The sequence below is a fragment of the Oncorhynchus nerka genome, linkage group LG18 (assembly GCF_034236695.1).
Source record: "Oncorhynchus nerka isolate Pitt River linkage group LG18, Oner_Uvic_2.0, whole genome shotgun sequence".
Classification (NCBI taxonomy): Eukaryota; Metazoa; Chordata; class Actinopteri; order Salmoniformes; family Salmonidae; genus Oncorhynchus; species Oncorhynchus nerka.
This window is the reverse complement of record NC_088413.1, coordinates 49,494,955-49,519,852: the sequence shown is the minus strand read 5'-3', so window position 1 is coordinate 49,519,852 and position 24,898 is coordinate 49,494,955. Positions and strand designations below refer to the sequence as shown.

The window sequence follows — 24,898 nt, the reverse complement described above, 5'->3', positions numbered from 1 at the left end:
GCCACCTCTATTGCTCATTATCAAGTCCAACATTCAGTTTGGCATAATAGCACAAACAGACAGGCACTCTTGTTCTGTCTTTCAGCACACATTTTGTCATAAATATTTCAATTGTGTGTTTTAAGCTGTTTCAATATTGTGCCTGGTGTGGGGTTATGCACCATACTATAAAAGACCAACAGTGAAAACCTTGTTGATTTTGTGATGAACAGTTCAAGGAATGGGGCTCCCCAGTGGTGCAGCGGTGTAAGGCACTGCAACTGTGTTAGAGGTGTAACTACAGACCCTGGTTCGATTCCAGGCTGTATCACAACAGGCTGTGATTGGGAGTCCCATAGGGCGGCACACAATTGGCCCAGCATCGTTAGGGTTTGGCCGGGGTAGGCCGTCATCGTAAATAAGAATTTGTGCTTAACTGACATTGGTTAAATAAAGGTTATATTTAAATAAATGCCTTTGCTGAAGAAGGATCAAGTATTGTTTCAGGACAGGAGGAGAAAATAAATGTTTTACTGAATAGGAGGAAATGACTCATGTGCTGTAAGTGATGGGTACAGACCATTACAAACAGTAAAATGTCCCACGTTTGTATATCTGACAGCAATTCCCGTAGTACACTTGATGGTGATGATGACACTGCCATCTAGCGGAAATGCCATACAACACATCATGGCCTCTACCACTGGCTGACTACCATTTTTTTCTTCTTGACGGGGATTTCCTGAGGAAGTAAGACCAAAGCAAAGGGGGCTTTCCAACCACTAGACATCAAGACAAGAGCAAGTCAGCAGCGGCTGCTTTTTCTGCTATATTCCCGTATGGATTTTTAGTACATTTCCTTTTAACATTCTGTTTTTAAAATGTCAGCTACCGATCAAAAGCCTCTAGCTGCCTGTTTTAAAACCGGCAGTGTTTGGTCGTTTTCATTGTAAGCGGTTACATTGTGGTGTTCATGAACGTGCCATTCATCGAAGCTCCATTTGTAACATTGTAGCTCCTGGAAAACGGCGTTGAGTTGGCCCACGTTATATCTGATTCATGTAAGTATTGTTGCTAGACGGGAAAGCTAATGATATTATAGTGAATTGGACTTTTATGTAGCTATGTCTGTCTGTAGATTGCAACATGTTGAGTAGCCATGCAGTTGTGAGCCAAAACATGTGTGTGGAGCTAGGGAGGCTTCAAATTGGGGTATGAGGTCATTTAAAACATCCATTGTGGTGCACTGAATTGCCTACACTCAGCCATCTAAACCATGGTGAAGATGAACCAATAATGGCATATTCTAAATATGTATTATTCCACATGATCACATTGTCATGTCATTTTACGTTGACATGACATATTATAAGATCTTCCGTTTTACACCAATGCATGTGCAATACATTAATTGCAGTTATGACAAATTGGTTGTCCAAAAATGTACCTCAAGTCATTTGCATGATTTTCTATTTTGGAGGGTGGTTTCTATTATCAGACACGGTGAACAGTCTGGTAATAGTAAATATTGGGTGCAAAAATATATTTGTATTGAAATATATGCTTATCATATGTCAATAATGCCTTTGAGACATGCCAAACGGTATGCCTGTATGCATATGAAACGTTGAAAACATTCTTTAACAGAATCACATTTCTGATTGGCCAGATCACTGATCAGAAAAACATTAATCTGTTCTGGGAAGATTCACCTGTTTCCAAGTTCTCTTGCTTTCAGGCTATAGTGTTCCATGTAGCTAGAAACACGAACATTTCGCTGCACCTGCGATAACATCTGCAAATCTGTGTATGTGACCAACACACTCTGATCTGATTTAGAGCAATTAGGGCTGTGACGGTCATAGGAATTTTGGATGACGGTAATTGATCGGCCAAATGATCGCGGTTACTGTTATAACAGACGCACATTTTCTCTCCTGACTGCATGTGTTTCTGCTGGGAGGGGGGTATTGCTTAGACAACTGAAGACTCATTTGCTACAACATTTTGCTTGTTTCAGCAAAGAGCAACAATGTTTAATCATGTTGCATAGTCCATGTTACAGCATTAACCGACTCAACTACCTGAATGCCCAGCCATCCGGTCTTCAGTTAGCTGTTCATTCCACACAATTAAAAAAAAAAAATATATATATATATATATGGTCATGATGGCTGTTATTTTATTTTCATGATGGTCTTTATCCATACCAGTAGTTACATGGTTATGGTAATTGTGCCAAACCTAAGTGCAATGAAAGGTCACTCAGAGAATTCCCCTACTTGTTTCGTTTTTGTTTTGTGATGTCATGTTACTCAACCAGCATAACAAGACTTGGCTACATCTGTATAATGGGAGTGGAGAGACTGCCCTCTGTACCGATATTGTCTGAGTAGACCAGATAGCTTGTGCATTTCATGGCCATATGAGAGGATCTCGCCTGAGAAACTATGACATGTAACTGATTTCCCTCGTCTTTTTCCTCCCTCCACTCACTGTTAGACACAATGTGTCCTTTCAGCATCAAGCATTATGACCAGGTTTAAATACGGTAGAATAATGAGCCTGTTTCTCAAAAGATGTCGGACATTCTCCATGTAAACCTATCAGTGAGTGTATTTAACAGGGGAAATACCCAATTTTACATAATGCTCAGCATTTCATCAGAAACAGATTTCCTGTCAAGGAAGATAGACCTGACTAATCTCGTCCCTGGACCAAATGTACCCGAAACAATCTCAAATGTACTCTATGCGTTACCATAGGTAGGAGATAACGAAGATATCTATCTAGCCTAACCAATCAAAATTTCTAACTTTTGCTGACAGCTTTTATCTAGCTGTGTCTGGAGTTTGTGTAGGCTTACGCGTGTGTGTGTGTGTGAGAGTACTAAGTTGTGTGTGTGTGTGTGTGTGTAGTCAGTCAGTGGTGATGGACAGGGACAGGCATGTGGAAAAGCCCCTTGAATATCCCAGGAAGTCCCTTGCGAACCACATGAACTGGTCAGCGAGTAGTCTAGGCCTAGTCCATTTGCTCGTCCAGTGATGATGGTTGGATGGACTTTCAACGTTGAGGGCAGAGTTGTAGAAGTGGCCAGTCTTGATATCCTAACCAGTGTCATTCTGAATGGGTTCAGTTGTACTATATGAATGAGTCATTTGAACAACGTGTAACAGGATGTAGACCTGATGGTTCAGTCATTAGTTCAGAGTTGATTTCCAGCTTCTCGGGAACCTTTCTCAGTTCTCCATTTTAACTAGAACCTACTAGTAGAACTTTTTTTTTTTTGGGGGGGGGGTTGATGGTGTATGCTGTACTTACATGGGATTGATGTCAATTGAAGGATGTTCTAGCCTAGACTGCTTACACTCCTAAAGTGAATAATGTTTTGGAAAGTCCATAATAAAGGCTTGGTTCAGTCTAGATTAAGTTCTGTCCTCTCTATCTAATTTTGGGTATGTTTTATTCCAGTCCCAGGCCTTCCTGCTTGTGCACTCCACTCTGCTCCGAGTCAGAGCGGGGATAAAATTAGACCCAGTTAGCTATGCCTGTTATAAAGGGGTTTCCCAAGGCTTGGCCTGACAGTCGTGAGCTGTTGATGTGGCAATGAATGCTCAGCATTAACACACACAGCCTCAGCTGAAACACCATGTTGTGTTTGTCCTGTATGTTGCAACTGTACATTTTATGAAACATCTCTCACCTCATGTCTGTGTGTGTGTGTGTGTGTGTGTGTGTGTGTGTGTGTGTGTGTGTGTGTGTGTGTGTGTGTGCCCCCCAGGTCATGTCAGCAGGGCGGAATGCGGACGGGCGGGAGCTGCAGATCCCCCTCCAGCAATGCGCTCTCTCCCTGGCCGCTCTCTCCCTGGCCCAGCGCCCCTGGCCCAGCGACCACGTGGCAGGCTTCCTACCCCAGCACGGGGGCTTCAGGGACCACTTCGTAGCCACCCCGGAACCCAAGTACTGCTGTGAGTCCTGCAAGCTGGTGCTCTGCAACCCCAGGCAGACAGAATGCGGACACAGGTTCTGTGAAACCTGTATCTCTGATCAGCTAAGGTGAGGAGAAGAGATTTGATATTCATGCTGAGTGTGAGAATGAATGGTTATGTTTATATTTTAGGAAATTACAGTTGAGAAATTACAGAAATGTCTTCTTGTCAGTGTGTTTGATATGTCAGCTGTCTTTCTGGTAAGATTGGTTTGTCATTCAATGATCATGTGATGATGATGGAGGAATAATGAAGTCATTGGCCACTAGTTGTTAATAGGATGCTTGATTGGACATAAATTATTAGTTAAATCTACTTTACAGCAAACCGAATCCAGTATGTCCAGAAGATAAGGAACCTCTGTTCAAAGACAAGGTAAGACTGAAAATTATTTGCATCACTATCATCACCCCTATATACCAGCCCCAAGGGGGGAAAAATGAAAGTTATTTTTAATTTTTAACTCAGTCAGGGTCTCAACTAACTGTTGAGAGTTAAAATAGTAGAATACACAAGGTACATTTCAAAATTTGGTTGTGCACTGAATTAGCCCATATCAGCTAACGGTTTTTTAAATTGATAAGTTAGTTTAGCGAGCGATCTAAACCCATTCAGTTTATTAGTTACTCATTCAGATATCAATTCAAATCTGCAAACATTTCTCTCCACCCTATGGCAAAATGAGTAGAATTGCAGGAAATTAGTTATAAAAGTGGCAAGATCTTCTCTACACCCATGGTAAAGTTGCTTTAAAAACAGCAACATTTTCTCTACGCCCCATGGCAGAATGTGTAGAATTGCACTAAATAACATTTAAAACGTCATCTGACTGCGTGTGTGGGTATGGATGTGGGTACGCAGACCCACGAGCCACTGAAGCCCCTCATGATGAGTTCAGTTTTTTGGTGTGCCCCATTCCCATCAAAGTTGCCCATCCCTGCTGTATACCCATTCTAAATGGCCTTGAACATAATCAGTGACAATCGTGTTGTGTGTGTGTGTGTTTTGTCAGGTCTTCCGTGACGTATGCTGCCATAGAGAGATCATGGCTCTGAGAGTGTACTGCAGGAGTGAAAAGAATGGCTGTAAGGAGCAGATCAGTTTACAGCAGATCATGGTAAGAGTCTGACTGGGGGAAATAAAACGTCCCATTGTTGCACAGTGCACGCCGTCGGTATTCAAACTCTGAACTGCAAAAGATCCACCCATTTTTGAATGACCGTTTTAGAAAAATGTTTATCTACAATTCTCCTTGATGCTCGTCACATTGGTTGGACATTTCCCATCAACTGTTATGAATTACTATAATAATACGTAACATTTTCTTTACACTCATGATTCCTTTTCCTTGAATGTTTTTTTTTTTTTTTTTACCAGGATCATTTAAATGTGTGTCCGTATTTTGAGGTGCCATGCCCTTTGGGAAAGTGCAAAGAGAAGATGATGCGCAAAGACATTCCTGAACATTTGAGTTGGAAATGTAAACACAGGGAGACCACCTGTGAATTCTGCATGCAGAAGATGGCCATGACTGAGTTACAGGTAACTAGAACTACTACTGGAGTTGGGCCGGTGCTCACCAAACCTGCACCTCCTATAGAATATTTTTGTCTTTAAAGGGGGAAGTTTAAACCTGAGTTTCCTGCTTTAAAAAAATATATATTTACACACTACGAGGTCGAAATAACACCCTGACATTTTGAAATAATGATTGAATAATGATAATGCCCTTTCTGTGTAAAAGAAAAAAATACCTGGAATTTAAGCCTGTTCAGGTGGTATGGAACTTTTGGTCCACATCATGACGTCATAATGTGATCTGATTATAATAGAGCTCATCAGATTGTAGTCCTAAAACACGGAAATGTAAATGAGTTGCCTCTGGTTTGTTCAGCCATCCCTATGGGAAATATGAATGGTGAAAGAATAGGGTTTTTGAATAATCGCCGAAAATGAGGTCAACACAGGCTTTGGAGATCTTATACGTTTTGTTATGTGAGATAATAGCAGTCCGTTAACATTACCTTTATCAATTATGAAGCCTTTATGTGATTACATAAATTATTCAAAATTCACAAAAAGTGTTGTTTGCTGAAGTTTATCTCATAGAAGAAAACATATAAGATCTCCTATGCCTGTGTTTACCACAGACTAGAGGTTGACACCGGAGTGAAAATTAATTCCTGTCCCTTGTCCTGTCATTTTTTCCCCCCCTGAATTGTCCTGATCTCAAAACAGTTATATCACCCAGGGAACTTTCTTGTCCCTTCCCAATAAAAATCACTCCTGTCCAGTCCGTGCAAATGTTTGTGCACAGAATTATAGGCTATTGTGTTTGTTTAGGAAGTATTGAAGATAATTTCAGCAATATGCGACTGATATGTGGTTGTCTTACCTAAGTCGCTCTGGATAAGCGTATTCTATATTACATATCGACTAAGGCTGAAGGATGAGGACAGAGACCCCAGCAGGATGGGATGCACATAACAGCACCAGCATACATTTGTAGCCAACAGCTGAGCACTGCGCACATATATGAACATTTACAACGCATTGTCATTTACAACATGAACATGATTATTTTTTATTTATTTTTTACCTGAGTGGCAGTACTGCATAAATCAATATTTTTCTTTCACTCTTTAAATAGAATTAGTACTGGCACCAAGTCAGTTAAGAACAAATTCTTATTTACAATGACGGCCTACCAAAAGGCAAAAGACCTCCTGGCTGGACGGGGGCTGGGAATAAAATATAAATAACATATAAATATAGGACAAAACACACATCACGCCAAGAGAGACAACACTACATCAAGAGAGACCTAAGACAACAACATACTGTATAAAAGGATATAAAGAGGACCGGCACCCAAAATAAGTACTGCAGCGTTTCCCGTACATTCATTTAGCAGAGGCAGCCCAAAAATATGACTGCAGTTTGAAAGAAGTTGCTGACTAGCGTTTGCACAATTACTAACTAGTATTAGCGCAATGACTGGAAGTCTATGGGAACAGCTAGCATGCTAGTGAAACTAGCTCCGTTCAAACTGCACGCAGAGACATACACATGGTATCCATGAGTTCATCTGACTCTGGGTAAGTAGAAAAGGGGCTTAATTGCCAAATGTTGCACTATCCCTTTAAGATCAGTGACAAGTTACAAGGTATCTTTGAAGGAAACAGTGGTGTGAATGAGAGCCATGAGCGCACAGCCACTACTTGCTCCTCATCATCTCCCTACAGTGCAGTGGCGAACATCAGTTATATATTCAAATGTTAACAACATTACATTTTCATGAATTTTGGAGTAGAATGTATTTTTAAAAAGTCACCAGAATTGACCTTCTCACTGTCGTTCTGGTACTGGCATGTATTTAAGTCCACCTTAATCACTGACTATAACAACACTGTTACTTCCCTAAACAATATCATTGATTGATGTTGTAGAGCCAGTTCAGTATTTGTGTTCAATGTTTTTTGTGTGAATATTTACTAGGTGTATTTTCTTTCCATAGTGCCAATTTCTCTTTACTTGATCACTTTTTCAGAAACACAAAGACACCGTTTGTCCTTCATTTCCGGTGGCCTGCCCCAATCATTGTACTTTCCCCTCCATCTTACGGAGCAAAGTAAGGAGTTTATTTACATTTTCGTAATATAAGTTGTATTCATGCAAAACAAGAAGGGTCATCTTTCCACTTCTCATCGGATGGATAAACATCGTTTTAGTTGTTGTGTTGCTCATTTCATTGAGACCACGTTGCACTGAAAAATGCTTGACACAGAAGGAAATGATTGAACCTGAATGTGTGTTTCTACTCTCAGCTGACGAGTCATCAACATGAGTGTCCCAAGGCTCATGTCACCTGCTCCTTTATCCGCTTTGGATGCAATTTCAAGGTCAGCCTTCATGTTACTATGACTGTTAGAAATGTTATTAATAATAACATGCTTAATAGAAGTTCTAATAACATGGCCACTATGAACTCCCTGTGATGCCTCTCCTACTCCTTTGTCTTGCTATTGTGATCATAAGAAAGTGGTGCTACTGTCCCACTGAACACCAACTCGGCCACATTTAGGAGAGCATACAGTAGTTTTAAGCTGGTATGTTACTGATCTGATGTTCCCTGTTGCTCCTCTGTAGGGTCTCAACCAAGACATGAGGGACCATGAATCTAGCTTTGCCTCTGAACACCTGCGGTTGATGGCAACCAGAAACACTACACTGGAGGCCAAGGTACTGCAATTACCTTGAATTTTTTACAACAATTTGCCCTGTGTACAATTAGAGGAAACATTTTATAGAATCAGCATAATGAAATTGTTGATTCACACGTTTTTGTACGTGCATTTATATGTAACACACTAACAACAAAATATATTTTGGGAAGTACCCGAAAGAAATCAATTGGGAGAATTGAAACTAAATGAACCACACAGCTAACTTCATAACAACTAACCCTAGGGCTGAATGGTTGCTGTAGTTCAGGGTAACGAAGCAGTAATAACAACAACAAATCAAATCCCATTGTATTTGTCACATACACATGGTTAGCAGATGTTAATGCGAGTGTAGCGAAATGCTTGTGCTTCTAGTTCCGACAATGCAGTAACCAACGAGTAATCCAACCTAACAATTCCAAAACTACTACCTTATACACACAAGTGTAAAGGGATAAAGAATATGTACATAAAGATATATGAATGAGTGATGGTACAGAGCGGCATAGGCAAGATGCAGTAGATGGTATCGAGTACAGTATATACATATGAGATGAGTATGTAAACAAAGTGGCATAGTTTAAAGTGGCTAGTGATACATGTATTACATAAAGATGCAGTAGATGATATAGAGTACAGTATATATGTATACATATGAGATGAGTAATGTAGGGTATGTAAACATTATATTATGTAGCATTGTTTAAAGTGGCTAGTGATATATTTCCCATCAATTCCCATTATTAAAGTGGCTGGAGTTGAGTCAGTGTGTTGGCAGCAGCCACTCAATGTTAGTGGTGGCTGTTTAACAGTCTGATGGCCTTGAGATAGAAGCTGTTTTTCAGTCTCTCGGTCCCAGCTTTGATGCACCTGTACTGACCTCGCCTTCTGGATGATAGCGGGGTGAACAGGCAGTGGCTCGGGTGGTTGTTGTCCTTGATGATCTTTATTGTTTATCGTCTAGGTGGAGGATGTTAAAGGAGAGCTTCTGGAGCGGTACAAGGTTCTGCCGGGCCTGAGCAGCCGTCTGTCTGAAACATTGTCTCACTACGAGGAGATGAGGGAGAAGAATAGACAGCTGGACCAGAAGCTCAATACCATGCAGGTAAAGGTCCAATTCTGTGTCATTATCTAACCTTGTAATAAAGACATAATACTCGCCTTTGGCATACATAATAATACTTGTCTTTGACGTGCATCATGACATAATGCACTGTCCTTCAGTCCCATTTACTTATTTCTCAGTTGCAGGTAAAGTCCTGTCATGTATGGAAGTGGGGCTGCACGATGTATGCAAAACATTAATTGCGATTTTTGTACCAATTATTGCAATTGTGATTTTACTTGCGATTATAGATCAAAACATTTGGGTGAACTGTTAGAATCGTAAAATTACAATGATCATTGTATTGCTATGGTTGGAATACAGTGGGAACATGGAATGCAGTTTTGTTTGGTATGACAACGGAAGTAAGGGAGGAGATAGTTGTGACAGAGTAGGAACCAAAGTGTTGGTCAGTGTTTCCGGGGGACCTTAATTCGATTGAAATGGATGGGTACATTCAGACAAAGATTTTAGAATATTCTTTGCATTTTCTTCTCTGATTTTAAGAACAAGCTATTGCACAAACAAATCAAATCAAATTTAGCAGATGTTAGTACGAGTGTAGCGAAATGCTTGTGCTTCTAGTTCCGACAATGCAGTAATAACCAACAAGTAATCTAGCTAACAATTCCAAAACTACTACCTTATAGACACAAGTGTAAGGGGATAAAGAATATGTACATAAAGATATATGAATGAGTGATGGTGCAGAGCGGCATAGGCAAGATACAGTAGATGGTATTGAGTGCAGTATATACATATGAGATGAGTATGTAAACAAAGTGGCTAGTGATACATGTATTACATAAGGATGCAGTAGATGATATAGAGTACAGTACATACGTATACATATGAGATGAATAATGTAGGGTATGTAAACATTTTATTAGGTAGCATTGTTTAAAGTGGCTAGTGATATATTTTACATCATTTCCCATCAATTCCCATTATTAAAGTGGCTGGAGTTGAGTCAGTGTGTTGGCAGCAGCCACTCAATGTTAGTGGTGGCTGTTTAACAGTCTGATGGCCTTGAGATAGAAGCTGTTTTTCAGTCTCTCGGTCCCAGCTTTGATGCACCTGTACTGACCTCGCCTTCTGGATGATAGCGGGGTGAACAGGCAGTGGCTCGGGTGGTTGTTGTCCTTGATGATCTTTATGGCCTTCCTGTGACATCGGGTGGTGTAGGTGTCCTGGAGGGCAGGTAGTTTGCCGCCGGTGATGCGTTGTGCAGACCTCACTACCCTCTGGAGAGCCTTACGGTTGTGGGCGGAGCAGTTGCCGTACCAGGCGGTGATACAGCCCGACAGGATGCTCTCGATTGTGCATCTGTAGAAGTTTGTGAGTGCTTTTGGTGACAAGCCAAATTTCTTCAGCCTCCTGAGGTTGAAGAGGCGCTGCTGCGCCTTCTTCACGATGCTGTCTGTGTGGGTGGACCAATTCAGTTTGTCTGTGATGTGTACGCCGAGGAACTTAAAACTTACTACCCTCTCCACTACTGTTCCATCAATGTGGATAGGGGGGTGTTCCCTCTGCTGTTTCCTGAAGTCCACAATCATCTCCTTAGTTTTGTTGACGTTGAGTGTGAGGTTATTTTCCTGACACCACACTCCGAGGGCCCTCACCTCCTCCCGGTAGGCCTTCTCATCGTTGTTGGTAATCAAGCCTACCACTGTTGTGTCGTCCGCAAACTTGATGATTGAGTTGGAGGCGTGCGTGGCAACGCAGTCGTGGGTGAACAGGGAGTACAATGCTGATATACTCCACCACTGGTACCGGCCTGTATATTAGCCAAAGTTTGCTAGCAATATTTGCCCTATCAGTGGATTTAGCCAGAGATTTTAGAGAAAGGAGGAGATAAGAATCCCAGCGGAAAATGAAGAGAAACTTATAACGCTCCGCCCAGCAGGCTCACGACCAGTCATCAGCGCTATATTCGCGCAATCGCAAAGATTTGTTTTTCGGTTGAGTGGTGACCGACATAGAAGACCATCTGATCAACAGAAACATAGCAATCAAATTGTAGAAATATGTTGTTAAATTGAACAATGATGAGTTTCTGAGTCATAATTTAATTTGATAAAAAGGGGAGAGTTGTTGAAGTTTGTCATCTGCTATTTTGCAAAAGCAGTCAATTGTGTTAGTTGTGTGTTCGTATCGAAATGAGTTAGCTAGCTGGAAATGTAAATAAAACAGACCTGAGGAAGATCATGTAACGTTATTCAGGTGTCATTGTTCTTGGTCTGGCAAAGCCAACATGGTTGGGTAATATTAGAAGGATGAGGTAGTGGAAGGATTAAGGAACCGCACCTGCTTAGCAGTAGCCAGCAAAATCATCACATACTTTCTCAGTGGACACAACGATCTAAACATAGTAAGTACCAATGTGGTACTGCAATTTTAAAGAGAACTGCAGAACTCTGATACTATGATAGGAGACCGGGTGATAGGTTGGGAGTCGGTACGTTGTTCTTAGAATATGTAACCTGTAATATGTTGAGACCGACGTCTCTTTGAGACCAATGACATCAGCAATAGTGCTGCTGCTGCAGATACAAAGTACCGTGCGTGACGAGGAACCCGTGATTCTAGCTACAACAAACAAGGCAGGAGCACGAGAAATACAACATCACCAAAATATAAAGGATAGTCTATGTAATAACAATGCCTGTCAAGAGAACATACAATATAAGTGTAATACAATATGAGCGATGCAGCTGATATGGTACGATGTCCCTGTCTAAATCCAGACCCGTACTAGGCAGCAAGGTTCGGAGGTTCATCAATGTTTCTAGTTTTTAAGCTACACTGTTCAACATTTCAGTTTTGAGTTTTTCTTGGCTGCCTCTTGTCCTATGAATTGTTTCGCGTTGTCTGCGCAGCTCTGCACTGATTCGACACATGCCGCACTACTGCTCTGAAAGCAGGATGGCATGCTTTGGCTGGTCTGTGTGTTGTGCAGTGAATGTGTCTTTGTGGTTTTGTAAGTGTGCTTTTTATTATTTTATGTTTTTCTCTGACAAATGTGTGTGATTGGATTTTCTATTTTTCTATAGTGCAGAATAACACATTTGAAGGCCTGATTTAGATTTGCTGTGTCCGTGAATCTTTTGTGCTGTATGAATGTGCTCCTTGCTGGGAGTGGTCCTCTCCTCTGGTCGACTAGGTCACCACGCCTGTCCCAATTCCCTAGGTCTCCATCCAGGGACAGCTTCCGGGCCACCCAACCAGCCACATACGCTTGCGCCTCTGCCTCGACGCTGTCACTGATCTCTTCCTTTTAGAGGAGTGACATCAACCATATTAGTAACATTCATTTTTCTCAATTGCTTTGGTATATTGTTGGGATAAAGGATCATATTCTCTAAATTAATCACTTTTTTTACAATTTTAACTTAGATTTATGTAGTTATTCATATAGAATTATTCGTAGTCATATGAGAACAACGCTACACAACAAAATTTGGCCAATCGTGTTTCTCGTTATCAATTATGTCACTAAATTTCACAGAGTGAAATTAATTGTGTATCTCCTGCACTATAAACTACTCTTACACACCTGTTCAAGTGGTGTCGATGGGAGACCGTATGGGATGGAGGTCACAGATGTCTCATGTTTTGAGGGAGTGTGGAATTGGCATGCTGACTGCAAGAATATCCACCAGAGCTGTTGCCAGAGAATATCATTTTAATTTCACTACCATAAGCCGCCTCCTGTCGATTTAAGGCAGCCCCCCGCTCCTCTCCGGTTCAGAGGGGTTGGGTTAAATGCGGAAGACACATTACAGTTGAATGCATTCAGTTGTACAACTGAGTAGGTATCCCCTTTTCCAATGTTGTTTTAGAGAATTTGGCAGTACGTCCAACCGGCCTCACAACCGCAGACCACGAGTAACCACGCCAGCCCAGGACCTCCACGTCTGGCTTCTTCACTTGCGAGATTATCTGAGACCAGCCACCCGGACAGCTGATGAATCTGTGGATTTGCACAACCGAAGAATTTCTGCACAAACTGTCTGTGAAGCTCATCTGCGTGCTCGTCCTCACCAGGGTCTTGACCTGACTGCAGATCGGCATCGTAACTGACTTCATTGGGCAAATCCTCACCTTCAATGGCAACTAGCACGCTGGAGAAGTGTGCTCTTCACGGATTAATCGCGGTTTCAACTGATCCGGGCAGATGGCAGACAAACGTGTATGTCATCGTGTGGGAGAGTGTTTTGCTGATGTGAACGGAGTGCCCCATGGTCGCAGTGGGGTTATGATATGGGCAAGCATAAGCTACAGACAACAAACACAATTGCATTTTATCGATGGCCATTTGAATGCACAGAGATGACGTGATCCTGATGCCCGTTGTCATGTCATTCATTCGCGGTCATCACCTCAGGTTTCAGTATGATGATCCACAGCCCCCATGTCACAAGGGTCTGTACATAATTCATGGAAGCTGAAAATGTCCCAGTTCTTCCATGGCCTGCATACTTACCAGACATGTCACCCATTGAGCACGTTTGGGATGCTCTGGATCGACGTGTACAACAGCGTGTTCCAGTTCCCCCCCCAAAATCCAGCAACTTCACACAGCCATTGAAGAGGAGTGGGACAACATTCCACAGGCCACAATCAAACAGCCTGATCAACTCTATGTGAAGGAGATGTGTCGCGCTGCATGGTTTTCTGATCCACGCCCCCTTTTTTTAAAGTTATGAGACCAACAGATCCATATCCGTATTCCCAGTCATATGAAATCCATAGATTACGGCTTAATGATATATGTGACTGAAACTCAGTAAAGTGTTTGAAATTGTTGCATTTCTATTTTAGTTCAGTGTAGATTGGTAGGTAATACAGTTGATCCAGTCAGCAACATTATGCATTATATTGACAGTGTGCATTGGAATTGTTTGATAAGTGAGATATGTGAAGGCCTACCTGCAGTAACAGAATGGCTGAAGATTTGAGTTGCCAGCCCGAACCCTCATGTTGGCAGGTGGATGTGTCGGTCTGTTAGCTCAGGAGCTAAGCTTCAAGCTGTTTGTTTTATCAATGTTGTAAAACATTTTGATGTGCCGCCACAAAAACTGATGACCAGACTCCTATCGGGACAGAAATATAGTGATTAACCTATTGAACCTCAATAAGCGATAGTATAATTAGTCATTTGTAATCATCTATTACATGAACTAAGCTGTAATTACTTCTAGTCCATGCTTTTTAAAGTCTCTCTGGCATATTTTAAAGAGACGAGGTAGATGATGGGGACGAGTCGACCAATGTTTATGCAGTGGGCCTTCACATTGTTGGACCCCCTGATCACAAGTTACTGCTTTTCACTCAAATGATTCCTGAATATGCGTCAAGGTGTGATTAGCTGGTGTCAAAAACAGCGGGTCAAGCAAGAGCTCTAGGCTATAGAGAGTGTTCCTTCCACTCAGTCCAACATCATCAAGGAGATGAACTGCACCCTCCTATAGGGAGACTATACATACGGTCACTGGGCATGGTAGATTTGGAAACTAAATAACCGATTGGCTGTAAAAGTAGGAGTGCATTAGTATAAGTGGTTGTCCTCTTTTTTTTGTTGTCTTGATGATAGGAAAGTAAAGAAGACATGATATAGGCCTACCTGTTTCCCTTTTTCCGTTAGGCTAGTGTTCATAGATCCTGTCTGGCAGGCTTTTTTTGTTGTCGTCTTAACAGACCCCATCAACTCTTGTCGTAATCAAGATGATCTTTGAACTGTTATCTCATCAAGGACAAGTATGCACCTTCTTTCTTCAGTGGTCATGCGCTGTGCTCCTCTTCATTTGGCTGAGGACACAAACGCAAGGTTGCTAAGGGAGAATGTCTTCCTCAGCTCTTTGTAGCACTTTGGGCTGTGGTGTAGTGATTGGAGGGAAAACTCCTTTTAATCTCTTTTGTGAATCTTCTCCCTCTTGTTTTTGAGCAATGCATGTTTCACTTGAGTCCTGCAGAACGCCTTTGCCTCAGGGCTCAACTGTTCGAAGGAGTCCTGCATTCCTGCCTCTTTAATAGACTCCTTCAACTTCTGCATCCTTGAAAGAAGTAATATATCAAATAATATATCACTCAGTTCAGTTTCGGAAAGTAGGGCTATAGGCTACGCCAAATAGTACTGAGTGTACAAAACATTAAGGACACCTGCTCTTTCCATGACCAACTGACCAGGTGAAAGCTATGATCCCTTATTGACGTCACTTGTTAAATCCACTTCAGTCAGTGTAGATGAAGGGGAGGGGATTTTTGAAGCCTTGAGACAATTGACACATGGGTTGTGTATGTGTGCCGTTCACAGGGTGAGCTGGCAAGGCAAAATATTTGAAGTGTGTTTTGAACGGAGTATGGTAGTAGGTGCCAGGCGTAACGGTTTGTGTCAAGAACTGCAACGCTGCTGGGTTTTTCACACTCAACAGTTTCCCGTGTGTATCAAGAATGGTCCACCACCCAAAGGACATCCAGTCAACTTGGCATTGGAGTCAACATGGGCCCGAATCCCTGTGGAACGCTTTTGACACCTTGTAGAGTCCATGCTGTTGAGAGGGCGTAAATTAATATTAAGAAGGTGTTCCTAATGTTTTGTACACAGTGTATATTAAGCGACATATTTGTCTTCCATCGTGTTTATCCTCTTCCTCATTAGAAACATAATTCACCTCCTCTTCCCTCTCTCTTGTTCTAGCAAGAGTTCAAGCTCCTTTATTCTCTGAAATATTGTATTGCTGTATACATTTTTAGTATAGAATTCATTGTTGGAGGGTCGAGACGTTGTGGACCTAGGTTGAAATATATCCTCAAGTTGATCTAATTGGTTATTACAGGGTCATAATTGCCCAATCAGAGCCACGTCTACATCTCCATAATCCCTCCCACTTGCACTTGAAAGTCAAGTTATCCTTACTCTGTAGATTTCTGGCAGTGTTAGAACAGGTCTTGAAATCGTGACATTACGTAATTTACCCTGACTTTTAAGGGATTGCGTGAAGATTAGTTTAGCAACTGCCGAGACACAGCATGGCAACACGAACGTTATTGGTCAACAGTCTGCTGGGTGGCGCATTATGCGTTTCTCCATTCATTTCCCGCAGTGATTCTTATCTCCTTTTCTAATATCTCCTAGCAGAGTGCATCTCGAGTGTGAGGAACTCTGCCTGCTTGAGTGACAGGGGGTGGGGCTTGGCGTGTGTGTGTGATTGGGAAGTGGACAAAAGAGGAGAGGCTGCGAGAGAAATCTGTTTTAAAAAATTGTCTTTATGGACGGCTATGTGGCACTTTCTAAATATCGAAGCCTCATGCGATATTGCACATGTCAACATCGCAATTTTGATTAAAATTTGATTGATCGAGCAGCCCTATATGGAAGTGTGTGTAACTGTGTGTGTGTGTGTGTGTGTGTGTAACTGTGTGTGTGTGTGTGTGTGTGTGTGTTGTTCCTCCATGTAGGAGTTGATGAGTTCCCACTCTGAGAAGCTTCTGGAGATGGAGCTGGAGCTGAGGTCTCTGAGGTCTGTCCGAGAGGAGGTGGAGACCCTCCGAGGAACCGTGGAGAGCATCCGCTCCAGAGTCGCCACTCTAGAAGGAGGGCGGGGCGGGGCCAACCCAGCCACACACACACTAGGTGAGTTGCCTTGAATTCTCTCGTTCTCAACACTTGTCTTGTGAATGCTCTTTAGCACTTCACTGCCACTAAAACCTGTAATCATGTGTAACTCGCTTTTAGGAGTTTCTCAAAGTGTAATGTGACATTGGACCAATCTGTTATGCTCAAAGTCTGAAACGACATTATGAGCAAAGAAATCATTGAACATTTCAATTTTAAAAAATGAAATAGCTTTTTAGTCAAGAGTAGAGAGCATTCCAGAGTGGTGCAGACAATACAGGGCTCTTATTCCATTGGCTTGCTTTTGTTTCTCTGCATGTTCTTTAGAGACACAGCTCTCCCGTCACGACGACATGCTGAGCGTCCATGAGATCCGACTAGCAGACATGGACCTGCGCTTCCAGGTCCTAGAGACGGCCTCCTTCAATGGGATGCTCATCTGGAAGATCCGTGACTACAAGCGGCGGAAACAAGAAGCCGTGGCGTCAAAGACCCTGTCTCTCTACAGCCAGCCTTTCTACACTGGCTACTTTGGCTACAAGATGTGTGCCCGGGTCTACCTGAACGGCGACGGCATGGGGAAAGGAACCCACTTGTCGCTGTTCTTCGTGGTGATGCGTGGCGAGTACGATGCCCTTCTGCTCTGGCCCTTTAAGCAGAAGGTGACCTTGATGCTGATGGATCAGGGCCCAGCCAGAAAGCACTTAGGGGATGCCTTTAAACCAGACCCCAATAGCAGCAGCTTCAGACGACCCACGGCAGAGATGAACATAGCCTCAGGCTGCCCGCTGTTCGTGGCCCAGACTGTGCTGGAGAACGGTACTTACATCAAGGACGATACCATCTTCATTAAGGTCACAGTAGATACGTCTGACCTCCCTGACCCCTGACCTATGGTCTGTAGAGAACAGCAGATGTATCCAGGTCAGTTTTATCTGTCAGAGGGAGAGGTGCCCTTATGTGAGAGAGATTGCGCGATGAAATGGAGTAAAAACAGAAGGAAGCAGAACGAGAAAAGAACAGAACAAAGAAGTTAGCAGAATAAGGTTTCTTTGCAGATCTCAGTGTGTAGCCTAAGCCCGTAGAAAGAGCAGAGTGGACCTCCGAGCAGTAGCCTTTGGTCCCTTTGTTGCTCACCAGAGAGGTGTGAGGATTATTTTTCAACAAGGGAGATATGTCACAAGCAGGGTTGGGTAGGTTACTTTCTAAATATCATCCGTTACAGTTACTAGTTGCCTTTCCAAAATTGTAATCAATAACGTAACTTTTGGATTACCCAAACGCTTTGTTACTTTTAGATTATTTTCCCCTTAAGAGGCATTAGAAGAAGACAGAAATGTATGTTACCAATTGAACTACATCTATTGCAGGATAAATCAATGTTAAAGTTTACATAGCTGGCCATATATGGATGTTACATTTTACATTATGGGTTGGTTATGTAGGCTTCTTCCAACCCATCGCTTTCTACTACATACAATAATACGATTTAAATTATATCTTTACATTAAAAACCTAACTCTGTCAGATTTCCAGTCATTCCAATAAATGTTATACCCCTTGATCTTCAAGAATAGGATGTGGAAATATGGAAGTATAGATTCGCCAAATTGTTTTACCTGAGCACAACCCCAAAACTAAGGACTTATTAGCCAGCCCTACTCTGTTGTTTGATTTTTGTTATTGGGCTCATTGATTCAAGTTAAAAAATAAATGCTGCACTCATGGAATGGCATGCTTTGAGCACTACTGAAAAGTGCTTATTTACATGAGAAAAATGAATGGCATTTGCTGTAGGCCAATTGTTTTCACCTTTTTGTTGGTGACACTTTAATATCTCGATAATATGCAGCTGTTTAAAGGGCAAATCCACAGATCAAAACGATAACAAAATGGCCAACCCGCCTCTGTTTTGGTAAAAAGCTGAGGGATGGGCCTGGTGAAATGTAACCACTCTCAGATTAAGACACCGCTATGGATGCAAGGACTGACCATCCATGATATGAAAATTGTTTTAACCATGTTATGAGGCTATACAGTGTATGTTTACATTTATGAGGCATTTATAAGTTCAATTCCTCAAGAAGCAATGGATATTTTTTTTATCAGCATGAATTAGATTGAGCAATAAAAGCCCCACTTTTATTCCATAGGCTGGGATCCGCACTAAGCAGCTGTTTTCACTGGCTGTCCACTGGTTTCAAAAGCAATGATTGATATGCAGCTTAAACTTTTTGAATTCAACCGTTATTGGGGTCAAATACCCATTTATATTTGTGAACAGCCATCCACAATCCGTAAGTCGCAAATAGCGAAATGAGAGAGAAGCAGTGTGATTTACATCAATGAGCATCACTGCTGTCATCCGTACTTCCAAGCTTTTATTCAAGTTGTATAATCTTTGGATGCCGACAGCAGTCGCACCATTGGAAGACATGGCTTGGACTGTGGCCTACAAAAGCCTATTCCTGCTCTTTTCCCGTGATCCAGCGAACACATTTGATGTGTCATCATAGTGGTCTCTGACTTGTGGTCAGACTCGCTCAGGTGGAACAAACTTAAACTTGCACCTGTTTCCTCAATGACGCTCAAATCAGCATTGAAAAAATAAGTGTCAAAGATTTCCTTTCGCAAACATCCTTTCTGAATTTATAAGTAATCCTCGAAATAATCATAGCGTTTTTCAAAAGTATCTGTAATGTAATCTGATTACAATATTTTTGCTGGTAATGGATTACAGTTACCGTTTTTTTGTAATCCATTACTCCCCAGCCCTGGTCACCAGTGGCAACCAGGCTGAATATTAAATAGAGCAGTGAGCACGGTGGTTTAATAAGTGATAATGCCCTCGAAGCTGGTTTTTGGAGGATATCTTTGCAGGGGGTGTTGTTAGGCAAACCGTGCCAATATGTCCTCCAAACACTGTCTTCGAGGGCCTTATCACTTTTATACAACGGGTTACCAACATTTTTCAAATAATGATTGACATATTTTCATAAACGTTATTTTGATTAATTTATTCATATTGTTTCATTCTTCCATGAGATATAGTCCCGACAGAAATCTAGGGTTGCTACCTAAGCCAGCTGGTCCTTCGTTCTATTGGTTCGGTTGCCAGACGCACGACCCAGTTAAGTCTTTTTGTTCTAAATCTATGGATTTTGTTGATGCCTGGCAACTTTCTTATCCCTTGCTAGCTAGCCAACTAACGCAGTCATGTCAAACAGTGCAGCTAGAATAACATCAACGTAGCTGCATTTGCATTTGTTTAAGCTGTTTTCTAGTGACGTTATTTGGATACATCCATAACAATGAGCTAATGATGCTCAATTTCAACTGGCATAGAAAATGTGCTCTCTCGTACTCTCTCTCTCGTAGGAGCTAGCCAACAACACAACTAACCCAGTCACTTCAAACTGGAAAGACTGAACTAGCAGCATTTTGTTTGACCTGTCTGTTGACATTTATTTGTATATATCCATAAAAAATATGGTGGTTCATGATTTCGACTGGCTGATAAAAGCTGTCTGCCTGTCTGTCTCATCCCGACCCTACAGGTTCATTGCTATGGGACAGCTGGAGATCGAATTTCAATATTGAAACAATGTTGCAAATGTCAGAGAGACAGACCGCAAGGTTTATACAAATCTCTGCTATTGAAAACCAATTGCTAGTCTAAAAGAAATGGGAGAATGTCTAGATGCTTTTTACAGTGGAGAACAAGTTAATAAATTGTCTGGCTGGGCTGATGAGACGGTGGATTGCGCAGTGAGATGGAACAGAGTAAACAGTCATTTTAATGTCCTAGTTTTAGCCGGTGGTAACTTGTGGGATAGACACCGGCTTGAATGTGGTTTTAACCAATCAGTGTCCAGGATTAAACCCACCCGTTGTATAAGTCTAAAAAATGTCTATGCTACTCAGAGCAGGGATAGGTATAAATGGCATGGAGAGTGGATCATTCTAAGCCAAGTTATCAGGATGTAACCATCATAACCACTACATGGACCCATTATGTATGTATGTATGTATGTATGGCAATCTACCAAAACTAAAGATCATATAGAATGGAGATAGTGAATAAATTTACTTCGGCATGAATCATTTCTGCCTTGAAGAACATGAGTGGGACAACGCATCATCCAACGCAAGTCGAGGTACAGACAAATATTACAGGAGACATCAAATATCACTAAGGAGAACTCCGACTTGACTTTGTTTGATGAAACATTTCTAAATTAAAGCTGGAAGAGACAATCCCACATGACATGTTGGATAAGGAGATACAATACTTTACCTTGTTGTGTTTGCATTGATGGTGAAGTTTGGTCGTATTATTGCATTGTTAAAGTACAGAATGTAACGTATAGTATGTATGTTTCCAGTGTTGTGATGGTGTTGGAGAACGTTGTTGATTGACAAGCTTTTATTAACAGTCGTTGTGTGAGTAGTAGTGTTTTGTGTGCAGGCTCTTATTTCAGATTTGGTTTTAGTGGACCTGGTACTTAGGCAGTGTGCAAAGTCTGCATCTGAAACGGCACCCTATTCCCTATATAGTGCACTACTTTTGGCCAGAGCTGGCCAAAAGTAGTGCACTACATGGTGATTCAGGTGCTATTTCAGACGCATATGGCACAAAGGAATGGATACACACTGGTATAGAAATGCCACTGCTACGTGGAGTCAACAGGAATAGCCTTTCATTTCTGAAGATCTATATAGATCTGTAAATTACTTCTATACCGCTTTTTGTACCAATACCTTACACATTGTTTTTGTAATGTTCAAAACGGATGCTGTGCATCATGCTAATTATTATTTTTTAACAGTTGGGAAAGCAAAATGCCTCAAACTCCAACCATGTTGATTGAGCTGAGACATAAAGTGGACTTGTTTTCGTGATGGTTGGTGGAGAATGTTATTTGCACAAGTTATGTTTTGAATGTGTAATATTAAAATTGTTAAAAAGAACTTGAATTTGTCTCTTGGCTGTGATGTTTGGTTCCTGTGGCGGAGGAGATCCAAAGGAGAAGATGGATTGGCTACACACTCTGAAAGCCTCCTCCAACATCACCAGGCAAGCTCTATCCTGGAACACACAATGGAAACTGAAAAGTGGGCACCAGAGAAACATCTTGTGGTGGGAGCTTGAAGCAGACCCCAAAGGATCAGGCACGGGATGGAATGAGATTGACAAGACAGCAATGGGAGCTAAAATGTGGAGGTGTAGATGGAATGGCTGCTTAAAGTTCTAATCATAATATATATATATATATATTTTTTTTTTATGTAACCTTTATTTAATTAGGCAAGTCAGTTAAGAACAAATTCTTATTTACAATGACTGTCTACATGAGCCCTATGAGACGCCCAATCGTGGCCGGTTGTGATACAGCCCGGGATTGAACCAAGGTCTGTTTTAACACCTCTAGCACTGTGGTACAGTGCATTAGACCACTGCGTAATACCTACTTTGTCTAATTTCATTATATGACTGACACTGGTCTGCCACACTTGCCTCTTTTGAATCAAGAAAACTACAGTGAAGTTGGTTAATTGATGTCTTGATGATATGTTTAGTGATGGGGGGGGGAGGTCTGCGCAGACTGTAGCTAGCTCTCCAGGATATGGTGACCACTGCTTCATAGGAAAAAGTCTATCTTCTCCTTCCACTAGATGTCAGGATAGTACAGAAGCATAGTATCTACTACTGTATATTTTCCACCAAGGGTAGGCGACAACCGCCACATGACTTTTCAAGAAAACCTGCCAACCACAGTTACAAGACCAGACACCCTCGGTGAACTGTAGTGTTTAGATAGTTGCAGGTAGAAACGTGTCATGTAGACACAATTCCACATTCTGTACGACCGGTCTGATCGAGTACATTCAGGTCATGTATTACGTAACCTTGATTTAACTAGGCAAGTCGGTTAAGAACACATTTTTATTTACAATGGTGGCCTTCACCGGCCGAACCCGGACGACACAATCACGGACGGTTGTGATACACCCATGATTCAAACCAGGGTGTCTGTGGTGACGCCTCAAGCACTGAGTTGCAGTGTCTTAGACCACTGCGCCACTCGGGAGCCATTTCTGTTAAGTTGCACCCATCTGGATATTAAAACCCCTGGCATTAGCCGCTGTCTGGTAATGTTATTCAGTGTATACATATATTGAGCTCTGAAAGTATTGGGACTGTGACACAATTTTTGTTGTTTTGGCTCTGTACTCCAGCACTTTGAATTTGAAATGATCCAATGACTACGTTTAAAGTGCAGACTGTGCTATGCTACCATGATTACAGCTAGTCCTGAATGAGTGAGAAAATCAGACACATATCATATCCCCAAGACATGCTAACCTCTCACCATTACAATAACGGGAGGTTAGCATTTTTGGGGGGGTATGATATTTATGCCCCTAGCTTTCTCACTCATTCACAATTCATTCAGGATTATCTGTAATCATGGTAGCATCCACATATTAATGTAGAGGTGTTTAGAAACACATTCTTAATTACAATAAGCGACTCCAAAATGACACCATACATTATTTAGCATTAATTTCTATTGGGCACAAAATAATCTGAAACAAAAACAAAACAAACAGCAAAAGCATCCAACAAGTTTGTAGTGACACAAGTTTGATGTAATCATTGCCTCCTTTTGACAACTTTGATACACATGCGTGAGTTTGTCCCAATACTTTTGGTCCCCTAAAATGGGGGGACTATGGAAAGTGCTGTAATTTCTAAACGGTTCACCCGATATGGATGAAAATACCCTCAAATTAAAGCTGACAGTCTGCACTTTAATCTTAGTCATTGTATCATTTCAAATCCAAAGCACTCACTGTCCCAATACTTTTGGAGCTCACTGTATAAATCATGTTAGTATGTGAAGATATTGTATGATACCACACTTCTTTCTGATATTTGCATCTAAGCAACATAAATGTAGACGCCTACATACTGTATGTAGTACATGTATTCTTATCAGACCTGGGTTCAATACTATTTAGTATTTTACTTTCAAAGTAAGGATTTGGAAATTTTTTCTTTGAAAATACAAGTTGTTAACTATTGGAATGTATTTGGAAATACACTTGGAAAGTATAGGCAAGTATTTGAGAATGCTCAAATACACAGACAAGTGTATTTTCAAATACAAATATTGAAATACTCCCATGCATGTGAACCCAGGGCCCGTGTCCACAAAGCATCTCATCGATCAATTTATCGATCAGTACTCCTACTCTGAGATGCTTTGTGGATACAGGGGTCTATTTGGTATTTGAAATAATGAAAATACTTTAAAATACATCCAAAGGAAGTAGTTGATTCAGGCCACATCGTTTGAAAATACTCAATCAGAAAATAAGTATTTAAATAACAAATTATGTATTTGTTTAACCCAGGTCTGATTGTCGCTGAATATCGATTAAATTGTGTGTGTGTAATAATTAGACAATATAAAACTCCTGTATTGTCCATACAAGTTTGCAGTGAAGACTTCGAAAACTATATTGCCCTGCTTGGTGTAGAGCAGGGCTGCCAAATCCTGGTCATGAGATTCCGTAAAAACATGCCATTTTTTTGTAGGAGGTTAGGAGAAAGGGTAATTAGATAAGGTTAGGGTTTAGCGAAAATGCTCTCCTAACCTGACACAAAAAGTCACTGCCGGTCGAAGCGGGATTTTTTTTAGGGAGTTCCCAGCTCCCGAAGGGCTGAAACATTTCTGGTGTTCATCATCTTCTAATCGATCTCCTTTTAATCGGGGATTTATTTAGTCCTGGGACACCAGGTTAGTAAAATTAACTACCAGGTAGAAAAAAAAACACAAGTGATTTTACCCTCCAAGACCAGGATTGGGCATGCTAGAGTATTTTTCGCTCTTGAATTCTGTCATGCCCCTATGTTATTTACAGGAAGGGCGGTGCCGTTCAGGTAAGGCAGAGTCAACACTGTACCACTGCG

The 24,898-nt window shown here is 41.5% G+C and overlaps 1 protein-coding gene across 2 annotated transcripts; it reads left to right on the top strand.

The window, feature by feature from the left end:
- Window positions 1-701: 701 nt before the first annotated feature.
- On the top strand, window positions 702-21,894 carry traf3 (TNF receptor-associated factor 3). 2 transcript variants are annotated; one of them, XM_029687781.2, is made up of 12 exons: window positions 703-816; window positions 995-1,040; window positions 3,761-4,035; window positions 4,292-4,343; window positions 4,981-5,085; window positions 5,346-5,510; window positions 7,519-7,599; window positions 7,796-7,870; window positions 8,118-8,210; window positions 9,159-9,299; window positions 16,761-16,935; window positions 17,245-21,894. In XM_029687781.2, the coding sequence occupies exons 3-12, from the start codon at window positions 3,764-3,766 to the stop codon at window positions 17,805-17,807; spliced, it is 1,722 nt and encodes a 573-aa protein (XP_029543641.1). In that variant the 5' UTR covers window positions 703-816; window positions 995-1,040; window positions 3,761-3,763; the 3' UTR covers window positions 17,808-21,894. The 2 variants fall into 2 exon arrangements, with proteins under 2 accessions (XP_064860229.1, XP_029543641.1); XM_065004157.1 differs by having other exon boundaries at window positions 702-1,040.
- The last annotated feature ends 3,004 nt before the right edge of the window (window positions 21,895-24,898 follow it).